The 13,989-nt window shown below is 41.2% G+C and overlaps 1 protein-coding gene across 2 annotated transcripts in view; it reads right to left on the bottom strand.

Moving 5' to 3' along the window:
* LOC124555425 overlaps positions 1 to 12,390 on the bottom strand; it is a 316,472-nt gene extending 304,082 nt beyond the window's left edge. The window contains exon 1 of one of the 2 annotated variants that reach the window (XR_006968552.1): positions 11,987 to 12,390. Coding sequence is in view for 1 of the 2 variants with exons in the window: in XM_047129329.1 (XP_046985285.1) it covers positions 11,714 to 11,795 (82 nt within the window). In the remaining variant the exon portion in view is untranslated. Of the gene's footprint in view, positions 1 to 11,713; positions 11,899 to 11,986 lie in introns of those variants that run through there. The other variant, XM_047129329.1, reaches the window with a different exon arrangement.
* Positions 12,391 to 13,989: the final 1,599 nt, after the last annotated feature.

Genomic DNA, 13,989 nt, shown 5'->3' with positions numbered 1-13,989 from the left:
GCACAGTGGTTAACACAACTCTTTAGTAAGCAGGAGATGCTGGGTTCGAATTCCGCTCTGGCACACATTTCCACTCGTCGCTGCTGACTCTGCTCAAAGTCCTGATGCAGCTGACATCGTGAATTTCTTCCCTTCCTTTCCTTCCTCCTCCCCCCCCCCCCCCCTCCTCCCTTCCCCCGCCAGTTTACATAGAATGGGGAATCATTCCAGCGATGATACGGGCCGAAAATAGAGAAATCCACTGTCATACGCGAGTTTCACAAAGGGCAGATTGCTATAGTCCAGTGCCTGTGAACGATCAAATCAGAAACAGCGGAGCTGCTCGACTGTTCGCGTGCTACGGTCGTGAGAATCTGTCGAATGTGGTTGCAGGACGGTGAAACCATAAGTAGGCGACAAGAAGTTGGACGTCCATGCCCCTTCACAGAAAGTGGAATTTGGAGACTTGCCTGCTATGTAAAGCGAGATAGGCAGTGACCTGTGACAAATATGACGACAGAGTACTATGCTGGTGCAGTCACAAGTGTTTTGGGCACACCGTTCAGTGCAGACTGTTGCACATGAGGCTCTACAGCCGACGACCTCTTCGTGTTCCCATGCTGATCCAGCGGCGTCGTTAGTTACGATTGCAATGGGTACGGAATCTCCGAGGTTGGGCCGTGGATCATTCATCGAACCACTGACGCAGATCGATGGGGGACATTCACCTAGGCTTCCACGGTATCTGTAGAAGTAATCGAAGGCACCATGACAGCTGTGGACTACATAGACATTATTACTTGATATCTTCTCCGACGGCAGTGGTATCCTCCAGAACGGTAATTATCCGTATCAAAAGGCTCCCATTTATCTACGTATTTCTCTGAAAATTTCTGCACGTCAGTGCATATATTCACGACATGGGCTGTGTTTTGTTTGGAATCAAACGTATTCAATAACCCACGTTTATAGCTGTCAACAACAGTAATTTCCACATTATTCTTCACCCTCAAGCTCGCATTCAGTATTTACTTGTTCTGTCTCGAATTTGTTTTTCCGGTAGTGTTAGTCGTAAATCAACAGTGATACAGAGCAGCACAACAGCACGGATAAGTATAATGATGAAGAGTTGGCCGGTATACACTTCGTGTTTGAATCACTGAATGCTATGGAAGAGCGGTACAACGACGCTGTGGTCCTGCGCCGCAGCAACAGCAACAGTACTTTTGCATTCATACATAGGCATCTACGAGAAACCGGATCATTCTGTTTTAGTGATTGCATATTAACAGGCTTCTTCACTATTGGTTGGTTGGTTGATTTGTTTGAAGGGACCAAACAGCGAGGTCATCGGTCCCATCGGATTAGGGAAGGATGAGGAAGGAAGTCGGCCTTGCCCTTTGAAAGGAACCAGCTCGGCATTTTCCTGAAGTAATTTAGGGAAATCACGGGAAACCTAAATCTGGATGGCCGGACGCGGGTTTGAACCGTCGTGCTCCCGAATGCGAGTCCATTGTGCTAACCACTGCGCCACCTCGCTCGGTTTCTTAGCTGTTGCAAAGGTATTTTCACAGAAGTAAAGGGTACTGGTGTAACAAACAGAATAGATCACGATTATATTATTACTGTGTAACGAGCCACCGGAGATCTCGGGTGCCTCATACTAAAATACTTCAGAAATATCCCTGTATCACCTCCGAAATTTTGTCGATGCCGTTTCTATTCACGCTGCATAATTGGTTCCAGAAACTAATTATTCTATGACTTACAGGGTGACAATTTTTGAACTGTATGAAATAAAATCGTCATAACTTCTGAGGGGTTTGTGTTAGGACATTCAAGCTGCACGGTTGGCCGCGAGGCATGATGGGAACTAGTATGCTCATGCGCGGTTTGGTTTAGCGACGAAGCCCACTTTCATTTGGAAGGGTTCGTCAATAAGCAAAATTGGCGCATTTGGGGGTGAAAACCCGCCATTCGCGATCGAGAAGTCCCTTCACCCTCAACGGGTGATTGTGTGATGTGCAATGTCCAGTCACGGAATAATCGGTGCGATATTCCTTGATGGCATGATAACTACCGAACGGTACGTGAAGGTTTTGGAAGATAATTTCATCCCCATTATCCAAAGTGACCCTGATTTGGACAAGACGTGGTTCATTCAAGACGGAGCTGGACCCCATCGAAGCAGGGCAGCGCTTGATGTCCTGGAGGAGCACTTTGGGGTTCACATTCTGGCATGGGACTCGATTCGCCGTCATTTTCTCCGGATATGAACACATGCGACTCCTTTTTGTGGGGCTGTATTGAAGACAAGGTGCACAGCAGTAACCCCAAAACCATTGCTGAACTGAAAACAGCCTTGTATATACTGTTACCTTACTGTACTTCTTTGTAACTGTACTTCTTTGTACTCCCTCTTCATCTGTTCTGCTATGCATATTGAGGTCACGAAAGATACTCTACAAATATTCGAGAGGAGCCGATTATAAATTCCCGTGCGGTCATCTTGATTTAGGTTTTCCGTCGTTTCCCCAAACCGCTTCATCCGAATTCCAAGATGACTCATTCACGAGGCCATGGCCGATTTCTCCTCTAACCCCCTTCGGAGCCCATAAAATGCTGCGTTTCTAATTACCTAGATGTCGACAGTGCGCTAAACTACAACTGTACTTATTTTCCACTTCATACAATATATTGCCAGCAACCTGCTCTTTACTTTCGTACAAGCGTTTAATTGCTCCGTTACATAACAACATGAAAATTACTTCAAATAGGTACAAAGACGGCCATAAAAATTGCAAAACCACGAAGGGTAGCAAATAACCCAGGTGGGTATGAACATGGATGACAGTAACAGGAATATCATTACATGCTGCTTCAAATCTATACCAGAGTTAGTCAATCCCAGTGACTGCAGTGTGGTGTGGTGCTAGTCTCCTGGAATCCCATGACCAGATGTTTTCAAATGGTAAGATATATAGAAAACATCCTATTCTGGCAACCGTCGAATACCCTATTTCTCGACAAAGGCTAGGACACCAACATGCGGTCTTGCCATATCCTGATGAAAGATAGCATCAGGGGTCTTCGGCCTTAACAAGTCGGAAATGTGCCGCCTGCTGTCACACTATCGTCTATGTGAACCAGAGGTGATCTTTTTGTGCACCCAACGGAACCCCATATCATCACGCTATATACTGGGCCAGTATAAGGACAATGAAGGCAATACGACAATGTTCGTTCTCTTCAAAGTCTTATTATACGGATACGTTCATCGCAATGCTGTACGCAGATCCGGGAGTCGTTTGAAAAGACGACAAATCATCACTCCGTCTGCAGTGATGGTCTCTCTGGTCCTGCGTCAAAAGTATCCCCGAAAATGGTCTCAGTGTTCACTGGGTACCAGACGACATAGCACTGTCTTTGTGAATGTAAACAAACACATAAACCGAAAAAATAATGCAGTGTCTGTCCTTTCGGTCGCTAGTCGCTTGGGGCCGCTGAGATCCTGCATGGTGTCGAGTATGGCACCACTGAGCAAAATAATGTCTCTGAAGCGTAAATGTACCGTGCGAATGACTAGGGTGAATGTCTGTACAGCGTAGCGTTGTGTTTATGTTGTTGCGAATGAGCAAGGAAGGAAAGAAAGTGAAATAGCGTAACCCAGTCCCAACACAGAACCTGCTCCATTCTAACAGCATCAGGTCAGCACCTCTATGACACTGACCAATCGCCATCAACAGTTTATTTTAGCACCCCCCCCCCCCCCCTCCCCCAGTGACCTAGAACTAACAAGCTGGTTCCCCGAACTCAGTTATTTAAATCCCGCATGATTCCCTCGAAAAGGATGTGGATTCACTCCATGATGCTCTGTGGAATGGTTTGCTATCCAAGCCAGCACAATGTTGTCATCCAGACTTAGATTTTCTTTAGTTTTCCTAAAATGATTAAATGACTAAGGCGAATTCTACAATGATTATTTCGAAAAGGATGTGGCCAAGTTCCTATTCTATTAGAACTTAGGCTCAGTTCCTAAAAATCATCTCGTCGACGGAACCTTAATTCCTAATTTTCCTTTTCTCGTTATCACTGTTCTTCATTTACATGTTCATCTCCTTCTGTAGCTTATTGTCATTGACCATGAATAAATGCAGATTTTTTTTTTTTTTTTTTTTTTTTTTTTTTTTTTTTTTTTTTTTGCAGACACGTTACTTAATTAAAAGGTTATTTGAAAAAATTCTAAGCGTGGCGTTCTAGCTTCTAAGGGCGTTAGTATAAGAAAATAAAAATAAAGTGAATGAAGACGGAGAATAATCAGCGAAAAATAATAATGTAAAAGAAATAATAACTGCCTGCTCGCAAAGACCAAGAGTCTGTTAATAATAAACTAATTCATATTGTTAGTATCCTCAACATAATTTGAGAATAATGTGTAGAGCGAAGAATGTTTGATACCAACCCAATTTATCGTCTTTGGGAACATAAAAAGATGTTGGTTTAAGGTTCATTCAACGCGCGGTCATTAGAGAAGAAGCTCTGAAAGGACAAACTAGGAAGGAATCAGTGTTCTTTTCAAATGAACCGTCAAATATTCGCGATTTAAGGATAACGCGGAAAACCTACATCAGAATGGCCAGACGGGGATCTGAATGCCGCTCCTCCAAAATGCGACTCCCTTGTCTTAACCACTGCACCACCTCACTTAAAAACTACGAAGCCACACATGTCATCCTGGAAATTAACCTCATTGCTGTTCACAAGCAATTAATTTACGAAGAGATCTAGTAAGGTGACACAGAGGTTAAGACACATAACGCCTACTTGAGTGAAGCCTGCTTTCAGCAAGGCAGGGATAAACACTTCCCCACAAATCCTTTATGAACCTGAAGTATTCACACATGAAGAGTATTCGTCTGCTTTTAGAGTGATTTAAGTGAATCGTATTTACCGTCAAACGATTGTATATACCTCGTTATTAATTCATAAAACATATTTTCCTATTACTCTAAACTGCCAACGGGCCATACAGCATCCTTCAGTGGATGGGAGTCTGCCACGATTAAAGCCTTAAACCTGAGAATGAAAATCTGCGACTTGTCCTTACAATTTTAGGAGTCTTCAGTTCATGTGTAAGCTTACTCACGTTATTGCGGACTTTTTTAAAATTCCATTTAATGTTTGATGATGCGCTCGTGACATAAGAAGTTCGCTAAATGGAAAGATGGCAATCCTGAAATGTTTCCTGAGATTTTATATATGAAATTCTATGAATACCATTTTTTTTACAGGCGGTCATGTAGCAAGATGGAGCAATGGTTAAGGCCCTGGACTCGTATTCGGGTGGATGGGGGTTAAAATCATCGTCTGGCTATCCAGATTTATATTTCCCGGATATTTCGTAAATCAATGAAGGTCGGAGTGCTGCCGATTTGTTTCCTAATTTCTATCCAAGCTTGTACATACTTGTCGTTCACTCGATATTCAGTCCTGATGTTTCTTCCTTACATTACAAGACGGTGTTCCTTTTATTATGATAATCTTCATCAGAGACCCAAGCAGAAAATTTCTGTTGCATTAAATCGCGCGTAGGACGGACTGTAAATCACATTATTCTTTACACGTCTCTGAAAACAGCAGAACTACCCACTATTATTTAGAACTCCACATAACGAAATACTGAAAACATAGATGATATGAAAAGTTGTCCGAGCCCTTGCCAGGTTGTAACTACGACATAGCAGTGTCATGTAGAAGCCCTTTCAAGCAGCCTGACATTCGTGTATTCACATATCAGTATACTTATTCACCTTTATTGCCATTTATGAGCAATAATTAAAGTGCCGCTAGGGTGAACTGCGACATAGAGAGATAGGACATAAGATTTAAAAACAGTTACCACACTGAATTTAAAAGCCTGTTTTCGAGCTAAGGTCTGTGATCTAATGAAAAAATTTGTTAAGAAATTCACGGACAAGCAAGGCTTGAAATTAAGAAGTCCCTGAAATTCCAAAATTCTTTAAATCATATCTTAAAGGCCTCTCCACAAACAACATATCCCGTCTTCGGGATTGTAAATCCCTATTAGTAAGATAGGGAATAGCATTCCTAATAAGTTAAGTTTCCGCCGTAACAATAAATACACTAGAGACTGGCAGCTCCAGACAGGCACCAGGTAAAAAGTATAACTGAAACAAGCACTTATACTTTTTAAATCTCGTCTTCATAACGTTTTAATTTAGTGGTTCATTTCCACCTTGAGTGTGTAGGCTAAACTAAATGCACGTTATTAATATCGTGTGATAAAACTATCGTGAACGACAATTAGTACATACTGTAGTAAGTGTACAGAACCGTAGTCTCGGTAGTAAGTGCGCAGAATCATAGCTTCCTCTCTCTGTTAAATTAATATTTGATCCTTTCTGTTGCCCTAATAGTTCTGTTTCGTGCTGCTATCTACGGAGCACTGTATGTGTATGAATAAGCAAATGAATGAATGAATGGATGAATGTATGTATTTATAATAAATTTTCATGCAGCGGTGTTAAACTGGTGCTCATTTTTCACTAGCTGAGAATGATAAATTTCTAAAGACAATAATCATTTAAAGAACAGTTGCATATTAAGACGCCGCAGAACAAGTATTTGATTAGCGTGTGTTGATGTGGAGCTACGTAGCAAGGAAATACATCCGTGAGCACGTCATACGTGAATTACAGATGTCCTCATTCAAATTCTGTAAGAGATACTCTTAATATTTCCTTTGCGGAGCTGTTCTAAAACAAAAATATTTGCACTTCGGCGATAGTTACAGATGTGCCCCATTTCCAAGAATGCTTTTGAAAGGAACACACCCCAATACTTCCAGCACCTCCAAATTGTTCGATAATAGCTATATTCTCTTAATCAATTACTCCAGTTCATGCTGCATATCTGCAGTGTTTCTGTTGCAATATCAAGCTTATGAAAATGTGATATTATTATAGATAGCACGAAGACCACAAAATACTAGTGATAAACTAAGATAATTTTACTAAGATGCGCAAATTTTTGTTTGAAAAAGCGTTCTCTTACAAACACTGTTTCCAAATGCAACAACATACAATGTATTTGATTGTACTGGATTTCGGTTCGCAGTCTCGATGAATTTTTTGAGTGACAACAATGTCTCGATTAACTGCAAATATTTATTGTAGATCTCACAAGGCCAGTTTCGGCTTTAAGCCATTATCCAATTGTTTGGGTTAAAGATATGAAAAGTATGTGAGCTTCTCTTGCGTTTATAACCAACGCTACCAAGAGCCATAAATGCTCAAACTCATTTTAATGGCTTATAGCTAAAACTGGGATTTACCGCAAATATATACAGTCGGTGATGAACAAGTTGCCGTTGAAAAAATGTAATAAAGTAAATATTTCAGTCATTCAGTACTAAAAATATCAGTATTGCTCTGCAAAGTGGTGATTAAGAGATAAATTTAATAACTGGGTGTTCAATCTCGTTCTCAAAATAAAAATAACCGTTTAGTTGCAATGCAGATATATTTTTACTTTGTTTACGATAACGCAGGCTCTTCACACTTTTCTTAACTTCATTCATCTGAGACGTATACTTTTGTGTGAAGATTGAGTTAGGAGGTCGTTAAGTTACATTTCAGTTCATTATAAACTACATTACTGTGCAATGTTTCCGAATCATTTCTCTTTACACTTTCGTGAAAAATAAAGAAAAAAGGAAAAAGCTCTATACTCGAGCGCTGATAAATGTAGTTTGTACCAGAACACAAGACGTGCAGCTCAAACACCATAAAATTTATTGTATAGTGAACTATTATGTCTTCGTGAAAAACATTTTAAAGAGCAGAGTAGGCCTTGCTCTGTCATCAAATCAAACTGTATCTCTGAAAGAGCAAAAACAAAAAGTGAAATAATTATACAAAGTGAACATAGCAAAAATACCGAGAAACAATCGTGAAAATGTCCATTTTCTCCAGGAAAAATCCGTTGAATTACGGAACTTTTTTCACTGAGTTGGCTTAACATTCTTCTCATGCTGTGCATATGTCCATACGAACTATAAAGAACCCAATTTTCTCCGAGGAAGGATTCAGAAATTGGGAATGCATTTGAAAATATTTGTATAGTCTGGATGAATTGTACTGCAAAGCTGTAAGAAATCACAGTAATCTGCTATCTGGGCTGGTTCAAACCTGTGGGTAGAATTAAAGCAATAAGTGTAAAGTGCTAGTACAGATGCCTCAGCAGTCGTCGTTACCGATTTATCTAATTAAAAAAGCGTTTAAACTGCCTTCTACATCTCTTACGTCTCAATAGTTATCCTATAAAACAAAACAGTGCAAATTTTTCCATGAATATATTTCCCTTAACTAAGCTGTTGCCTAAGCTTCAGATGCCATGAACAGGTAAGAGAGTTTTTTTTTTTTTTTTTTTTTTTTAAATAACTTCATTAGCCACTTTCATTAAAGCAGTCATTGCAGTGAGGAAGACTGTTCCGGAAGTCTCAATGTTATAAGGGTGCAAGCAAATTAAATCTATTCCGTGAAATAATAGCGTATTTTAAAAATTTCGTTTACACAACCACAGTAAGTTTATCGGTTGTTGTCGCCTACATGTTTTAGATGAACAACGGACATCGTGCACATATTAGTGAAGCTCATAAAATTCAGAATAGTTCCATGTTAAAACTATCGAATGTTAAGTACGTAAATTTTCTAATACTTTGCTTATTTATATAAAAGCCGCAAGTCGCACAGAAATCGAATGTCTAACCGAATCATCTTTATCCGCATAGGAGTCAAAAGTTATGCAGAACGGTTAACCTAACTCAACGCATTTATTTAATGTGAAGCAAACTGAAATCATCGTACTCTGCGTTTTGAGCCACTTCATGGAGATTCCGAGTGATGCACTGTGTTAATAGGTACTGCAATTCACCATACCAGCATTTCAACTTGCGTTGCGTGTTTTCCACTACATAATTGTGTTCTGTAAGATGACGAAACATTCCACTACTTTGATGATTCCTACAATTGATTCCGCTATGAAAAAGATAAAATGAATATTTAGTTACAGTTTCATTCAGTAGCGTATTTCGCAACGTCTACAGATTTGCTTTTCATCAAACGAAAGTTTGTAGAGTGTGACGTGGTACCGTAGAGCGGAGGGGGAAGGGAGGAGCGTTTGAATGGATGTGTGTTGCCCCAGGGTGTGTTGGTACACGACAGTGAGCGGTAATGGGGAGGGAGGGGCAGCTTCAGCTGCAACGCAGAGGATAGGGTAGTAGTCCAGCTGCACCCAGCACCATTCGAGTACGTAAGGGTCATGTTTTAGATTGCAACTGTCAAAAGTCATTAAAGCACCCTTTACAAACAAATGTGATCTAGCAGTTATGCCTTAAAAACGTAATTCATAGCAAATGTAAATTAATGCACTAAAACACACACCAACAGGTGAAGCAGAATATGTACGAAATTTCTGATTATTAAGGCAGACAATATATTAGAAAAATCAACAACAATAGCAAGTAAGAAAAAGTAGAATAGAAAAATTTACCTCAGAACATCTGTAACAAAAAATGTACCTAAAGAACTACAAAACTGGGGCATGACACTACAGTGGTATTGCCAGAATGTTTACACGCATGCTGAACCTTAACAGTCAACCATAAACTAGATAGGCTGGACGTATCACAAAGGTGGTTCAAATGGCTCTGAGCACTATGGGACTCAACATCTTAGGTCATAAGTCCCCTAGAACTTAGAACTACTTAAACCTAACTAACCTAAGGACATCACACACACCCATGCCCGAGGCAGGATTCGAACCTGCGACCGTAGCAGTCCCGCGGTTCCGGACCGCAGCGCCAGAACCGCACGGTCACCGCGGCCGGCTATCACAAAGAAATGAAACAAATTAACAGCAGGAACAGGTGACTGTAAAGTGAGACGTGATGAGAAAATTTCAAATCTATACCGAAAATACTTTAAATAATGGCAAAGAGAGGGTTCATATAATTTTGGACATCTTTACAGAATGACTGAAAACAGATTAACGAAGCAAATATTCAAGTATTTTTGTCAAAATGTAAGTAGGCTTAAGTCTGGATCACAGAAATTTAAAAAATGTCTGAAATAATATTCAGGAATCGTAAACTACAGAAATAGCTCAGTAAATAAAATGAATGAACGAATGACACCTACGCTGAAAAAAAAATCATTATCAAAGTGTACTGAAGAAAGAAAACCAGAAAATGGAGATAGTATGATGTAACATGAAAAACAGTAAACAAAGAAGAGGAATTTAAATAGGTACGTTATCCTAGGAAATCTACACGAAACTCTACACCTGTACATCCATATTTTATTTTTTAGTCGAATAAATGAAACACTGCAATTACTGTAAACATACAGTCAGAATTAGATGAAACACTAAATTCGTGTCGGAAGACTATGACTAATATCAGCACAGGAAAGGATCTTTTATCTTTTCCAAGATAAAAAGCCTCACAAACTGTGCTTTGCCGAAATGGTTCTTACTTAAAAACATAAGACTCAAAATGTCACAAAGTCATCAACAGAAGTCAGAAATATTTATGAATTTATTCCAGGAATACATTTACTTCGGATGAAGAGGAATAATTTACAAGTGACAGTCCGCCGGAAGGAAATGATTGAGCTGCTTGCCCCTTTACGGAACTGGATCGTTTTCTTGTTACGTACTGAGCAACTCTAAAAATGAAGCTGTGGTCGGTGTGAGTCGCGTAATTTTTACTCGTGGCTGCGAACTGACACACATAGGGACCAGTTTAGCAGGCTGGTGCATTACGTGGATACATGACACAGGGTTTGTTAACTAAGACGAGCAGCTGTAGCCACGTTGTCCAGCTTCCATCCCAACACCAAGTTCTCATCTCAGTAGATTTTGTGTGGTCTTATATTTACTGCAAAATGTCGAGAAGCCACTCTGACCGGTAAAAAGCCATAATGAATGTCAATAAACCTACAGTTTACAGAAAATAAACGCCCATTTATAAAGGTTGGATCTGCCTACAACAGGATTGTCACTCCTCAGTAAATAGTGTACTTACACAGTAAAGGAACTAATGATTCAAACTGTGATACTCACAGGTCCGACGCATAATCGGATTAAAACATTACGTGACAGTAACACTTCACTCTTTATAATTCACCCATTAATTTCACGTTTACTATTTTGGTCCTGTTGAGGCATTTCTTGTTCCGAATCATTGTCATGCATTAAGTGAAAAATGATGGCAGTACTTGTAAGAAATAGTGTCAATAAAATATCTTGCAGGGGCATTTTACACCTCTATTTTTAACGTAAAATGTATGCTTCCGTCTGGTAGCGAAAAGGAGAAACAAGCATAGATGGATTAATAAAATGCAAAATGATTGAGGATGATATAAGAAAATTGTATAGAAAGAGCCTTCGCTAGCTTTGAACGGAAACTACGTATGTAGTCGCGACAGTTAGACATTGCTATGCGAAAGAGCAACTGGCATTTTGCTGCAAGTATGAAACTTAGCTCGTGACCAAGCCGCTCAAAGCAACAAAGCACATTCGTGATGGAGACGCTTGCCAAGTTGATGTTCCAAAGCTTCGCGGAAGGTGACTCATTCCTGAACAATTAACACGATTCTCTCGCAGCTTAGCAACTACTACACTCGTGTAAGGTTGCCGATAAACCACTTACCGTTAGGATCCACGTTGAATAAAACATTTTGCAGCTTTAAAATTGTTCTGAGAAATAGTATGTGAGCAGGTGATATTAACATATACTATAAGATGGGAGAAAAGAACGCAAGAACCATTAAAAAGTTATGTATATAATGTTCAAACTTAGAAACCTGGGACACAGGCCGCGGCCCTGACAGAGTATAGAGCTCTATCACAGAGACTACTGCAGCGCCATCTGTTGACACAACGACCAACTCCAAAGAGGATACCAGTTTTTTGCCGTACTCACCGCACAATATGCTCGCCAAACAAATGACGGTCCTGCGTAAAGTCGTGCAGCTACATGTGATGACTGATTCCGTTAACAAAGGGCGCCAAGCGAGTCTGCCATTAATGTCACTTTTCACGTACGCAGCTCGCACCTTCTCGGGGTAGTCACATAATGCGCTATGACAGTCATAACTAATGCAACAGAGCACCTGGTAAAAAACAGGCCTATTTCTTAGCTTTACCTAACGCACAGCATGAAAAATGGTCATCGCTAACACAACGAACTCGAATATGACAAACACGGCGGTAGTAGTGACGTATCGTAGCCACTGCAGCAGAGGCTGTAGAATCTACCCGTACACCGGACACTCGCTGTTAATGGACCGAGTGCACGAGCGAAACTGCAGTGGAGAGGCGAGTTTACATAGCAGAGCGGGCAATGCAAGTGGAGCCGGAACCGTCAGCTAGGCAGATCCGGGAGCGCCGAAGGTCTGTCTGCCGGCACGGGTAATTCCGACAGGCTGAGACCTCGAAGCGAGACCAGCTTCGGATCCGTAACGGGCAATACGTTCACCTCTCGCGAGCTCGCAGCTAAATCAAAATTAACATTTTGGCGCCCACCGGCTGCCGATTAACGGTGCGTCGACGGCCGCGGAAGCAGGATACAGGATGCAGGCGCCGTCGGCCCTCTGTAGGCGCTCGTGCACGTGCACATGCTCGGCTTGGCTTTTGACGCACCACACGGGGGCCATGGTACCACCGTCACCAGCCACTTCCTCCCTCTTCGTCTGCAGCTGTACAGTATTTTCTTCCTCCTCCCCTGTGGTCACCTCGGAGAATCCAATGAGATGGTACAGCCGTTAATACGTTAATTCTCAGGCGAACTGATATTCCAATGTCTAGATTACTTAAATCAATTCAGGCGAACTAGAACTAATTTACACAATAACTCCACGGCCGATCATTTTCTGTCATCCTTGTCTAACCGCGTCAGTGGCCCGTATCTAAATCACCGGAAGTGTTAAAATTTAATCCCCCTACTACGCTATATAACCATAAAGCCGACGACACGTGAAAGACTCAGTTGGGGGAGATTTTAAGCAACTCCACCTCCACCCAAAAAACATCGAGGGGGGAAATTACTGCTTAGTAAGTGGTGGGCGAGGTGACCATATGTGTTGTGCGTACTGTAAGACCTTCGGTACACACACCATCAGATTATTTGACTTGTCGCTCTAACGAAGTAGGCGAGTGTCAGCAATATGTCTCGTGGTCTTATTGTGGCGCGTTTATCTTCTGCCGTTAAGTCAGACGATGGAAATGCCACTTGCACGCTTAGAGTAGCAGATTGACGGTGACCAACTTTAAACAGAACATGATTAATTTTCACACACATTTATTAAAATAATAACAAGCATAAAATTGCTTAACTTGGTTCTGGATGCTATTTACAACTGACAATCTGAAGTTTCCCTGGTATTGGTATGTTAATCTTATTCTCATATATCTCTGATACTTGACAAAGTGTCTATACATTTCTCTTCATGGCTATGTACAGGAATATGATAATCTTATTAGGCGCAGACTGAAACTTGACTGCAGACTGAGTAATCAGAGGTCTGTACACTCGTTATAATACCTCGAGCGTTCAGGTATTACTGCGCGAGTGTGATCCGCGAGGAGAAAAGGTTCTACGTTAGCAGCAATCTTATTGGCTGCGTTACATGTTAATACGCGGATCGGCGGAAGCAGAATTTGGTCCGTCTCTAAGACAGCGCCATCTCGTAGTGCGGAGACGGACGAGCGCTGCGCCTGAGCTGTTGTGCTTAACGGGGCGCGCTCTATTGGGAAAGTTGTGTACGCGCTGACTACGCGGAACTATGAACACAACACCATCTCTTGCAGAAATGTTATAAGAGCTTCATTTGACTTGTACCTCGAACAGCTTGTTTGGCACCGTTCCCACTGTGCAAATATCATAGCTTGGTTCGTAACAGACCCGATCCCTTTTATGATGTACAT

Source organism: Schistocerca americana, chromosome X, assembly GCF_021461395.2.
Source record: "Schistocerca americana isolate TAMUIC-IGC-003095 chromosome X, iqSchAmer2.1, whole genome shotgun sequence".
In the NCBI taxonomy this organism is placed as follows: Eukaryota; Metazoa; Arthropoda; class Insecta; order Orthoptera; family Acrididae; genus Schistocerca; species Schistocerca americana.
This window is presented reverse-complemented; position numbering and strand designations above follow the sequence as displayed.